The 14103-nt window shown below is 37.4% G+C and overlaps 1 protein-coding gene and 2 non-coding genes across 3 annotated transcripts in view; all 3 read left to right on the forward strand.

The window, feature by feature from the left end:
• The first annotated feature begins 1681 nt into the window (after nt 1–1681).
• Nucleotides 1682–1754, forward strand: Trnam-cau (transfer RNA methionine (anticodon CAU)). Its single transcript has one exon. It is a non-coding gene; the product is annotated as a tRNA-Met (tRNA).
• A 2646-nt stretch (nt 1755–4400) lies between these two features.
• Trnam-cau (transfer RNA methionine (anticodon CAU)) lies at nt 4401–4473 on the forward strand. The gene has a single exon. It is a non-coding gene; the product is annotated as a tRNA-Met (tRNA).
• Nucleotides 4474–10368: 5895 nt separating this feature from the next.
• LOC140166776 (two pore channel protein 2-like) overlaps nt 10369–14103 on the forward strand; it is an 88096-nt gene continuing 84361 nt past the window's right edge. The window contains exon 1 of the mRNA XM_072190268.1: nt 10369–10552. Coding sequence (XP_072046369.1) covers nt 10369–10552 — 184 coding nt within the window. The remainder of the gene's footprint in view (nt 10553–14103) is intronic.

The raw sequence follows: 14103 nt of genomic DNA on the forward strand, positions 1-14103 counted from the left end.
GCATCATGATAAGATATGTATTGTTGACGCAACATGATTCTCAGTGCCCGCTTCTGGACTCTTTCTAAAGCAGCGGATTGAACATTTGTGAGACTGCTATGCCACACAGGGACCGAGTACTCTAGCAGTGGTCTGATGAAGCCAACGTAAATGGTGATCAGATCTTGCAGGGGCAAGTTAAACCGCTTAAGAGTAGTTAACATGAACAATCTACCTGCAGCACGTTTTATGACACTGTTGATATGAATGTCCCACTTTAAGTCACTGCTGATCTGAACACCCAATACCTTGACAACATCAACCTCTGCTAATTGCTGATTGCATAATAATAGCGGAGAAGGTGTGACTGGTGATTTAGAAAAACCAACCATCATCGACATGCACTTGGTTGCATTGAGTGACATATTATTGCTCTCAGACCATTGGTCAAAGTTATTAAGATGCTCTTGGAGATGACTTCGCTGGTTCAGCCTACATTTCTCCACTAGTGTGATATCATCTACATATTTCAGTGCAGAAATTTGCTGAACATTGGAGATGGCAGCATCATTGTTTAACACTAAGAATGAACCTGGGCCAACCAAGGTACCTTGTGGAACACCCCCTTTCAGGGTTCTCCAACTAGAAGTGATAGACTGGTAACGCACACACTGAGACCTATTGCTAAGAAAATCGCACAACCATCAATTCTAATTTCAACAGTAGATAGTTACTTCATCAATACCAATATCAACAGTATATAGCTAGTTCCTCAATACCAATATCAGCAATAGATAGTTACTTCAACAATATCAATATCAGCTGTAGATAGCTACTTCATCATTACCAATATCAGCAGTATATATAGCTAACTTCACATATCAGCAGCAGATAGTTACTTCATCAATACAAATATCAACAGTAGATAGCTAGTTAATCAATTCCAATATCAGCAGTAGCTAGTTACTTCATCAATACCAATATCAGCGGCAGATAACTTCTTCATCAATACCAATATAAGCAGTAGATAGCTACTTCATCCATACCAATATCAGCAGCAGATGGCTACTTCATCAATGCCAATATCAGCAGTAGATGGCTACTTCATCAATACCAATATCAGCAGTACATAACTACTTCATCAATACCAATATAAGCAGTATATGGCTACTTCATCAATACCAATATCAGCAGCAGATACGTTGGACGAAGAACCCATCTAACAGCTGATATGAGTATTGATGAAATAGTCATCTGCTGCTAACATTGGTATTTATGACGAAGATATCTACTATTGATATTGATGAAATGTTGTCTGCTGATAATGCTGTTGATGAAGTAGTCATCTACTGCAAACATTGGTGTTCATGAAGATGTTATCTACTGCTGATATTGGTGTTAATGAAGTAGTCATCGAACTGCTGATATTGGAACTGATGAAGAACTCATCTACTGCCGATATTGATGTTGATGAGGAAGTCATCTTTTGCTGATTGCAAAAGATAACAAATATCAGCAGTAGATACCTTCTCCTTCATCAATATCAGCTGAGCTTCTTTATCAGTACCAATATCAGCTGTAGATGAATACTTGTTGTGGGACGCTTTATTCACTAAAATCCGCATTCGATTTCAAAATGAAATTTGAAATAGACAAAAAGTATATTGTATTAATAACACACTTTCTCTCTTAAAACTCATGGGCCTCGTTGGCGCAGTCGGCAGCGCGTCAGTCTCATAATCTGAAGGTCGTGAGTTCGAGCCTCACACGGGGCACTGAGTTTTTTCTTCCCTACGCGTCAGTAACTTTTTTAAAACTTTTTTTTCTATTCTAATCAGAAAACTTCAGAAATATAGTTTTTTTTTGCTCATAACTATGTCTTTTTTCTGTTTTCTCAATATCAAAAAATATCTACATTTATAAACAAAGCAATAGGTAGCTATTTTATCAATACCAATATCAGAAGTAGATATTTACTTCATTAAAACCAATATCAACACTGAGCAGTAGGTACCCAGCAAACACAAAAACGTTTTAAAAACGTTTTAAATAAGTTATATTGTGGCTTTTGGTTTAGGTAAAAACGTTTTAATAACATTAAAATGTCGGGTTATATAAAGGTCATGATAACGTTTTAAAACGTTTTGTATGAAAACACACTACAACAATATTTTTAAATGTTTTCAAAAATGTTATTGTAAACTATTTTTGCAAACACTTTTGCCAAATATTGTGTCAATACTTAAATAACATTATGTTAAAATATTTGAACCCAGCAAACAAAGAAATGTTCTTAAAATGTTTTTTTCAAAACCTTTTAATAACATTTAAATGTCGGTTATATAAAGGTCATGAAAACGTTTTTAAAGCGTTATTGAAAATATTTTGTGCAAACATTTTTCGCAAAATATTTTTTCAACCCCAAAATAACATTCTGTTTAGAATGTTTTGTATCAAGTTTTCAAGAATATTTTTGGAATGTTATTAAAACGTTTTTATACCCTTTATATAACCCGACATTTAAACGTTTTCTGTAAAACATTTTTGTTTGCTGAGCAGTAGATTATCAAAAATGTTTTTAAGGTTATGAAAACGTTTTATACTCTTAATATATCCTTTATATAACCCGACATTTAAACGTTTTCTGACAACCTTTTATAACCTTTTGCGAATGATGTCGAAAACGTTTTGTGTTTGCTGGGTAACTACTTCATCAAAACCATTTTAAGCAGTAGATATCTATTTTATCAATACCAATATCAGCAGTGGATAGTTACTTCATCAATACCAATATCAGCAGTAGATAGTTACTTCATCAATACTGATATCAGCAGTAGATACTAGTAGTTACTTTATCAATACTGATATCAGCAGTAGATAGCTACTTCATCAATACCAATATCAGCAGTAGATAGTTACTTCATCAATACCAATATCAGCAGTAGATAGCTACTTCATCAATACTGATATCAGCAGTAGATAGTTACTTCATCAATATCAATATCAGCAGTAGATAGTTACTTCATCAATTCCAATATCAGCAGTAGATAGTTACTTCATCAATACCAATATCAGCAGTAGATAGTTACTTCATCAATACTGATATCAGCAGTAGATACTAGTAGTTACTTTATCAATACTGATATCAGCAGTATATAGCTACTTCATCAATACCAATATCAGCAGTAGATAGTTACTTCATCAATACCAATATCAGCAGTAGATAGCTACTTCATCAATACTGATATCAGCAGTAGATAGTTACTTCATCAATTCCAACATCAGCAGTAGATAGCTTCTTCATCAATGCAAATATCAGCAGTGGATAGTTACTTCAACAATACCAATATCAGCAGTAGATAGCTACTTCATCAATACCAATATCAGCAGTAGATAGTTACTTCATCAATACCAATATCAGCAGTAGATAGTTACTTCATCAATACCAATATCAGCAGTAGATAGTTACTTCATCAATACCAATATCAGCAGTAGATAGTTACTTCATCAATACCAATATCAGCAGTAGATAGTTACTTCATCAGTACTGATATCAGCAGTAGATACCAGTAGTTACTTTGTCAATACTGAAATCAGCAGTAGATAGGTACTTCATCAATACCAATATCAGCAGTAGATAGCTTCTTCATCAATACAAATATCAGCAGTGGATAGCTACTTCATCAATACCAATATCAGCAGTAGAAAGTTACTTCATCAATACCAATATCAGCAGTAGATAGTTACTTCATCAATACCAATATCAGCAGTAGATAGTGTTACGAGTCGTACTTGACTCAAGGCCAAAATCACCTTTTACCCGAACTCACACCAATGCACAACACAAATACACTGTTTGATTAAGCTAACATAATCTAAGTCTTTAATTGAAAACAAAGTATGCTTGGTACATATAACAACAATTACAATAAAATCACACAATGAGTTTTACTCTATAGGTACTTAACCAGCGGTCTTCTTGTTGGTGATTCTAGAGTTCTTGCAATGTTCTGGACGACTGATGTAATATATCCTTATTCACTTGTCCTGCGAAAATCAGCGAAGTCCATAGTACACTTGCATTTATAAATCCTTGCGTATAAAATCCTCATACGAAAATGATGATGCTTCCTCCAATCTCCTTTGCGCTGCTATCTCCACAAATATATCTCCTTGCGCTGCTTTCTCCAAAAATGGTGTTTCTTTCACCAATCACTCTTTTCCAGGGAACAGGTTTCTTTAACACAGCTCCACTGTTTTTTGACAGATGCTTGGCCTTCACAAACCCAGCAAACTCCAGCAATTTGACAGAAGAACTTTTAATCCTTTGATGAGGAAGAGCACTTTTGTGTGCTCGCTATCTCCTTCGTTGCTGTATTAAAATTAGCTCAATTATTGGCTATATAAACTGGTTAAAATGGGCCTCGTTGGCGCAGTCGGCAGCGCGTCAGTCTCATAATCTGAAGGTCGTGAGTTCGAGCATCACACGGGGCACTGAGTTTTTTCTTCCCTACGCGTCAGTAACTTTTTTTTAAAACATTTTGTTTCTATTCTAATCAGAAAACTTCAGAATTTTTTTTTTGCTCATAACTATGTCTTTTTTTCTGTCTTCTCAGCAGTAGATAGCTACTTCATCAATACCAATATCAGCAGTAGATAGTTACTTCATCAATACCAATATCAGCAGTAGATAGCTACTTCATCAATACTGATATCAGCAGTAGATAGTAACTTCATCAATATCAGCAGTAGATAGTTACTTCATCAATTCCAATATCAGCAGTAGATAGTTATTTCATCAATACCAATATCAGTAGTAGATAGTTACTTCATCAATACCAATATCAGCAGTAGATAGTTACTTCATTAATACCAATATCAGCAGTAGATAGTTACTTCATCAATACCAATATCAGCAGTAGATAGTTACTTCATCAATACCAATATCAGCAGTAGATAGTTATTTCATCAATACCAATATCAGCAGTAGATAGTTACTTCATCAATACCAATATCAGCAGTAGATAGTTATTTCATCAATACCAATATCAGCAGTAGATAGTTACTTCATCAATACCAATATCAGCAGTAGATAGCTACTTCATCAATACCAATATCAGCAGTAGATAGTTACTTCATCAATACCAATATCAGCAGTAGATAGTTATTTCATCAATACCAATATCAGCAGTAGATAGTTACTTCATCAATACCAATATCAGCAGTAGATAGTTACTTCATCAATACCGTTATCAGCAGTAGATAGCTACTTCATCAACACTGATAGCAGCAGTAAAACCCCGATGTCAGCAGCAGACGATCAATTAATCAACAGTTTATTAATCAACAGTAATCAGTAGATGGATACCACATCAACACTGATATCAGTAGTAAATAGCTACTTCATCAACACTGATATCAGTAGTAGATAGTCTTGTTAATTCATCAGCACTGATATCAGCAGTAGGTGGCCACCTTGTTAATACTGATATCAGCAGTAGATATCTACTTCATCAACACCGATATCAGCAGTAGACAGCTACTTCATCAACACTGATATCAACAGTAGATAGCTGCTTCACCAACACTGATATCAGCAGTAGATGGCTATTTCATAAACACTAATATCAGCAGTAGGAGGCTACTTCATTAACACTGATATCAGCAGTAGATAGCTACTTTGCCAATACTGATATCAGAAGTAGATAGCTACTTCATCAACACTGATATCAGCAGTAGATAGCTACTTCATCAACACTGATGTCAGCAGTAGATAGTTACTTCATCAACACTGATAGCAGTAGTGGATGGCTACTTCATCAATACTGATATCAGCAATAGATAGCTATTTCATCAACACTAATACCAGCAGCAGATAGCTACTTCATCAACACTGATATCAGCTGTAGATAGCTAGCTACTTCATCAATACTGATAGGAGCAGTAAAAACACTGATGTCAGCAGCAGATGATCAATTAATTAACACTGATATCAGCAGTAGATAGCTACTTCATCAACACTGATATCAGCAGTAGATCGCTACTTCATCAACACTGATATCAGCAGTAGATAGTTACTCCACCAATACTGATATCAGCAGTAGATGGCTACTTCATCAACACTGATATTAGCAGTAAATAGCTACTTCATCAACACTGATATATGTCAGCAGTAGATGGCTACTTCATCACCACTGATATTTGCAGTAGATAGTTACTTCATCAAAACTGATATCATCAACACTGATATCAGCAGTAGACATTTACTTCATTAACACCGGTATCAGCAGTAGATAGCTTCTTCATCAACACTGATATCAACAGTAGATAGATATTTCATCAACACTGATATCAGTTATATGGTTAGGTACTTAATCAACACTGGTATCAGCAGGAAAAAAATGCTGATGTCAGCAGCAGATGATCCATTAATCAACACTGATATTTTCACCAACACTGTTATCAGCAGTACATCGGTTCTTCATCAACACTGTTAGTGTTATCATCAGTAGGCCTACATCGTTTCTTCATCAACACTGATATCAGCAGTACATAGTTACTTTATCAACACTGATATCAGATAGGTACTTCATCAACAATGATACCAGCAGTAGATGGGTTCCTCATCAACGCTGATATCAGCAGTAGATATTTACTTCATCAACACTGATATCAGCAGTAGATAACTACTTCATCAACACTGATATCAGCAGTAGATAGTTACTTCATTAACACTGATATCAGCAGTGGATGGCTACTTCATCAACACTGATATGAACAGTAGATGGCTGCTTCATTAACACTAATATCAGCAGTAGATATCTACTTCATCAACACCGATATCATCAGTACAGTAGATAGTTACTTCAATACCGATATCAGCAGTAGGCTACTTCATCAACATTGATATCAGCAGTAGATAGTTATGTTACTTCATCAACACTGATATCAGAAAGTAGATGGCTAATTCGTCAACACGGATATCAGTAGCAGATAGGTACTTCATCACTGATAGCAGCAGTAGATATCTACTTCATCAACACTTGTATCAGCAGTAGATAGTTACTTCATCAACACCGATATCAGCTGTAAATAGCTACTTCATCAATACTGATATCAGCAGTAGATGGCTACTTCATCAACACTGATATCAGCAGTAGAGGGATACTTCGTCAGATGGCTACTTCATCAATACTGATACATAATGAAAAATCATTCTCATATATGCTCACGTTGTACATGACTTCAATTCAACACGGTGATTGAGTCTCCAACATACACTCAGTCAGTAAAAACACTCGTGTCAGCAGCACTGATATCAGCAGTAGGCAGTTAATTCATCAACACTAATACCAGCAGCAGATAGCTACTTCATCAACACTGATATCAGCTGTAGATAGCTAGCTACTTCATCAATACTGATAGGAGCAGTAAAAACACTGATGTCAGCAGCAGATGATCAATTAATTAACACTGATATCAGCAGTAGATAGCTACTTCATCAACACTGATATCAGCAGTAGATCGCTACTTCATCAACACTGATATCAGCAGTAGATAGTTACTCCACCAATACTGATATCAGCAGTAGATGGCTACTTCATCAACACTGATATTAGCAGTAAATAGCTACTTCATCAACACTGATATATGTCAGCAGTAGATGGCTAATTCATCACCACTGATATCTGCAGTAGATAGTTACTTCATCAAAACTGATATCAGCAGCAGCTGGATGTTTCATCAACACTGATATCAGCAGTAGACATTTACTTCATTAACACCGGTATCAGCAGTAGATAGCTTCTTCATCAACACTGATATCAACAGTAGATAGATATTTCATCAACACTGATATCAGTTATATGGTTAGGTACTTAATCAACACTGGTATCAGCAGGAAAAAAATGCTGATGTCAGCAGCAGATGATCCATTAATCAACACTGATATTTTCACCAACACTGTTATCAGCAGTACATCGGTTCTTCATCAACACTGTTAGTGTTATCAGCAGTAGGCCTACATCGTTTCTTCATCAACACTGATATCAGCAGTACATAGTTACTTTATCAACACTGATATCAGATAGGTACTTCATCAACAATGATACCAGCAGTAGATGGGTTCTTCATCAACGCTGATATCAGCAGTAGATATTTACTTCATCAACACTGATATCAGCAGTAGATAACTACTTCATCAACACTGATATCAGCAGTAGATAGTTACTTCATTAACACTGATATCAGCAGTGGATGGCTACTTCATCAACACTGATATGAACAGTAGATGGCTGCTTCATTAACACTAATATCAGCAGTAGATATCTACTTCATCAACACCGATATCATCAGTACAGTAGATAGTTACTTCAATACCGATATCAGCAGTAGGCTACTTCATCAACATTGATATCAGCAGTAGATAGTTAGTTATGTTACTTCATCAACACTGATATCAGAAAGTAGATGGCTAATTCGTCAACACGGATATCAGTAGCAGATAGGTACTTCATCACTGATAGCAGCAGTAGATAGGCCCTATCTACTTCATCAACACTTGTATCAGCAGTAGATAGTTACTTCATCAACACCGATATCAGCTGTAAATAGCTACTTCATCAATACTGATATCAGCAGTAGATGGCTACTTCATCAACACTGATATCAGCAGTAGAGGGATACTTCGTCAGATGGCTACTTCATCAATACTGATACATAATGAAAAATCATTCTCATATATGCTCACGTTGTACATGACTTCAATTCAACACGGTGATTGAGTCTCCAACATACACTCAGTCAGTAAAAACACTCGTGTCAGCAGCACTGATATCAGCAGTAGGCAGTTAATTCATCAACACTGATATCAGCAATAGATGGCTACTTCATCAACACTGATTATCACCAGTAGATTTCTGCTTCGTCAACACTGATAATCAGCAGTAGATGGCTACTTCATCAATACTTATCAGCAGTAGATAGCTACTTCATCAACACTGATATCAGCAGTTAATTGCTACTTCGTCAACACTAATATCACCAGTAGATGTCTGCTTTATCAACCCTGATAATCAGCAGTAGATGGCTACTTCATTCACACTGATACCAGCAGTAGATATAGCTACTTCATCAACACTAATATCAGCAGTAGATGGCTACTTCGTACGTCAATACTGCTTTCAGCAGTAGGTAGCTACTTCATCAATACTGATATCAGCAGAAGATGGTTTCTTCATCAACACTGATATCAGCAGTAGATAGTTACATCAGCAACAGTGATATCAGCAGCAGATAGCTACTTCATCAACATTGATATCAGCAGTAGATAGCTACTTCATCAACATTGATATCAGCAGTAGATGGCTGCATCATCAATACTGATGATTTTCATGATTTCATCAAGGTTTGAATGTTCCTGAACGTCTATTGCACAGTTCTTCAAAATTGATACAAAACTTAGGGATCTCGTTGTTTAGCTTCACCTAGCAAAGACAACCATTGAAAACCTACAGTGTTAGGCCTATAATCTTTATAGAGGGTCATTCTAGAGGAATTAAAAAAAATTGATGGCATCAATAAAAATTATTGGAAACCAGGCCTGTTGGAAACTACGAATCACTGCTTTGAAGTTTTACCGGTCTCATGTCTTACCCCCCCCCCCCGAAAAAATTCCTGGCGTCGCCACTGCACATAGGCCTAGTAAAAGTAGCCTAATACTAAAATTTGCTAATTTTATTCACTCTTGTGCGACCCATATACGTTCAATCTTAGCTTATTGATCCATATCGGGGGGGGTCAAAATTAACAAATTTTGTGCATTGTCGTATTGCAAACCCGGATTGCAAACTGTGGAAATGTTCGTAATTTTGGGTTTTTACTGGGGGAAACTGGGAGGGGGCAAGAAGGAAATATGAACTTAACACATTTTTGAATTGTCAAGCTTCATGTGTCACTTATTAAATCGGATAATTCAAGATTTTATAATCGAGTCATTTTGACTGCACTGTGTCAAAAACCCAGCTCGTTTTGAAGGATTGGGAGCAAGTCTATCACTCAGCTTCACGGACTTCCGCACTTAGGCGGTGTTTATGAAATTGAATAAATCAGTAAGCATCTAAATATTCTCAATATCAAAATAACAGCAATTAAATCATTTTTAATGAAACTTAAAATATCACTCATGTATGAAGAATGCTTTCATTTGTTATATTTACATAACACTTTGAAATATTTTATTTTTTATTTTATTTTAGGGAAATATTTGAGAAAACGGCCAAGAAACACTCTCACGTGAAAAGGGAATGAAAACAAACAGCCGAAATTTGCATGACATGTGAACTTTGTTCTTATTTGTTTTCCAGAAAACTGCCGTTTATCTGTCAGAATATGGTGGACAGTCGTGATAACATGGAAACCATGGACACATACCCAGTTTTAAGAGGTAAACCAGGAACTTTTGAGGAATCGATAGATTATTATGATGCGTCTGTCAACGTCATGAACGTCGACAATGAAGAGGAGGATGAGGATTTTGATCCGAGAGAGCGATCTTTCAACGTGTATGATTGTGGTACGTATTGAACTTGACGTGTCATTCTTTTGTATTCTCTAGGTCGGACATCCGGGCATGAACCGGCTGACAATAGCACTGGAGTGAAAACAACAATCGCATTCACTGAACTCTGGAGTGTATCACAAGCTATTTGTGCTATACCTGATCTCATGTACCAATACCTTGTGTATTGGTACATGATTCGGCGGGTATACTTCAGCAATAGCGAATAAGTGGTCGTTTATTACTCTTTTCAAAACGTCACATGTACACCAAATACAGCCCCCGAAATGGTCTACTTTTAGCGTGCCTTAACTCCGAAACAGTTTAGTCAAAGTTAAAAATGCGATCCCAAACCCTTTACTTACCTTGGACGAATTTGCAGTATTTTCCGCTAGCTCCGTGTTGAAAAATGTCCGGTACTTGCCCGGTACAAACATAGAAATGGCCACATTTGCTTCAGTCCTGGTATGAATATTTCTTCCGTAATCCAATGTTCCAACGTGGGCATCACGGTGATAGTCTCCTACACAACCAGATTGTGTCGGCCTGACGCTCGTCGATCCTAAAAGTGAGGACAGCGTGAGCTCTTGCTCTGCGTAAAGTCTGTTCGACAAAGGCAATAAGGATGATTGACAGCGCCGTTCATTGGGCGGAGCCATTATATTACGTCATGACAGCAGACAGGTTGCGCTGTTCTCTGACCTTGACTGTTCGTCACGTAGACATACCGTGACCTGGGTACACGTACAAAGCTGGGGGGGATGCGACTACGGCCGCCATTTTGACACGCGGTATCTACTCTTCAGAAAAATTACTTTTGGTGACGTTTTATATCAAACAATTTTCGATAACAGATTTCTACTAGGATTGCAATGTTTTATTAATGAAGGTGCATGTAGTTTTGAGGAATAACACGGGATGTTTCGAGTTTTATTTCAACTGGTGGTGTAGGAAGGTGTGTGAATTCGTGAATGAGGCCGTGGATTGAGGTTTCGTTGTTTCAACGATCCGATAGTAGGATACTGAAACGTGGCTAAAATGTCTAATGACGCCATGTTTACATGAAAACATTAGCTGTTGCGAGGTCAGTGTCGTTGAATTAGTTACCTAAATTCCTTTCAGGATATTCTGATTTCACTTATTTATGATGTGTACGAAAATTCACCATATAAACTCAAAAGTGTGAATGCAAGCTGTTATTGCTGACAATAGAAACATTGTTGCAAAGTCATTAAAAACAGGTATGTATAACAGACGTACTTTGGCCGAAACGAGATACAGGCCAGTTAGGCAGTCTACTATTTGTGCCAGGTTCGACTCTAGACTATGCAAATGAAAATAATTTAAAAATGCGATGGATAAGTTGTTTTCACTCCAATGCATGAATGGATGTGACATGTGTGACGTGGCCCCGACCGAGCCGAGAGAATATAACAATTGAGTGTAACCATGAACGTAGGTATTTATAGTAGGAATTCCAATTGAATGAATGCAGCTTTCAACTAAATCCATCCGACCGTGATCGTATGGCATATTTCAAACTACAAGGCGAACGCACGACCTTGGTTGTTGGATACTCGTACCAAGACCGCCTGAAACGATACCAGCGAATGAAGCGTTTCTAGATGATTTCAAGAACACCACCGCGACCGCGCATGCGTAAGACTAAGACCTTAGCCTACGTCTCGTATCCTACTATCGGATCGTTGAAATAAGAAAACCTCATCACGAATTCACTCACCTTCCTACACCACCAGTTGAAATAAAACTCAAACCTTCCCGTGTTATTCCTTAAAACAACATGTAACTTCATTAATAAAAAATTGAAATCCTAGTATGACCCGTTATCGAAAATTTTGTTTGATAAACATCAACAAAAGGTAAAATTCTCAGGAGCAGAATGCACATGGCAAATGGCGGCTCTAATGCTGGTTTCATACTTTCATGTTGCTTGCCGCTGATCGGTATGAGCAGTGCAGCTAAACGGACATGAATAAGGCTTACGATTGGCTGATACGTCATCTCATAAAAAATTAGTCTCAGGTCAGACTGTATGTGGCTATCACGGGTTTGTTAGGATCGACGAGCGCTTGTTTAGACCCCCGGGGTCAGACCGACACAATCTGGTTGTGTAGTAGACTATCATCGTGACGTCCACATTGGAACCCAGTTGAAACCATTGGAGTACGGAAGAAATGTTCATTAAGGGTATACGATGCACAGCGTAATGTTTCCCATTATTACGTCTAAATAATCGCCATGGTATTGACTAGAAAAATACGCTAGAGGGGTAGTAATTCGGCATAACTTCGCTAAGACTCGTGATGAATCAGAAGACCGAGCGGACCGAACTTACTTGAACTCAACATGGCTGCGCCCAGTGTCTTCACACACGATAGTTGTTGTCAAAATCAATCGCATTATTTGCCTCGTTTACCGACGTTTTTGGACAAGTTTGCAATAGGTTTTCAATTCACCATATCAGAGAAGCAAATAATAAGATGGACTAAGGACAAATATTGCCACGGACATCGAATACAGTCAATACACGGCGAAAACATGACGAGATTTGTTCCATTGACCAACACGTACTGCACTGCCAGTGTTTGTGTCTGTGTGTACAGCTATTGTTTGTGTACGTGTACGAATCTGCAAGGTGGGTTTCTTTTTATATGAGGATTACATTTGTTTTGCAAACTAAAATGACACAACATTAGGGCTGCGCAATAATTATGAGCTTAGGCCTGTGGGAGGGGGATTTTAGTGAGTCGAAGAGGGATTTTGGCAAGCCGAGAAGGGGGGAGCAATTTTGGCTCACATTCATGGGATACCATGAATGTTTGCCAAAAATTGCTTGCCCCTCCCCCCTTTCTCGGCTTGTCAAAAATTACTTGCCCCCCTCTTGGCTCATTAAAATGTCTTTCCCCCAAAAAATAATACCCTCCCACATGCCTTGGGCCTTGGCTCATAATTATTGCACAGCCCTGGCTAATGTTGTGTCCTTTTAGTTTTTTGGGCTGAGAGGGGGTGCAATTTTTGGCGGGCCAAGTCCAAGAGGGAGGGGGCAAGCAATTTTTGACGGGCTGTTTGGAAATTTTATCCCCCTGGGGGCTCTTAATTATTGCACAGTCCTTAACCATGTGAACTGGCATTATAGGATTCTAGGAAAACATGATTTCACTCCATCTGCAAACAATATACTTCTAAGATTTAATTTTAGGATAATTATACCCAGATAATTAAATTGCCCGATCTGGAAGGCTTTCTCATTTCAAGATTTAACTAAAAAGTAAACAATAGCATGTCAAATTTATTCGTATTACATCAATTGTCTTTTGTATGCACTCGGCCATTTTTCTTCTATTCCGCTACCAACTATCATGAGTACATAGGAATTTTAAATAAACCGTGGCCAGTGTGATTTTCAATTTAAAAAGCGAGTGCATCCGAGTTAAAAGAATAAAACTAAAAGCATCACTGTCAGGTAAAAGGCGGTCCACAGTCCTGATAATTTGTAATTAATCATTGGCTATTTTTTTTCTAATTCTAATTACAGATGCAGTAGA

This window comes from Amphiura filiformis, chromosome 12, assembly GCF_039555335.1.
Source record: "Amphiura filiformis chromosome 12, Afil_fr2py, whole genome shotgun sequence".
Classification (NCBI taxonomy): domain Eukaryota; kingdom Metazoa; phylum Echinodermata; class Ophiuroidea; order Amphilepidida; family Amphiuridae; genus Amphiura; species Amphiura filiformis.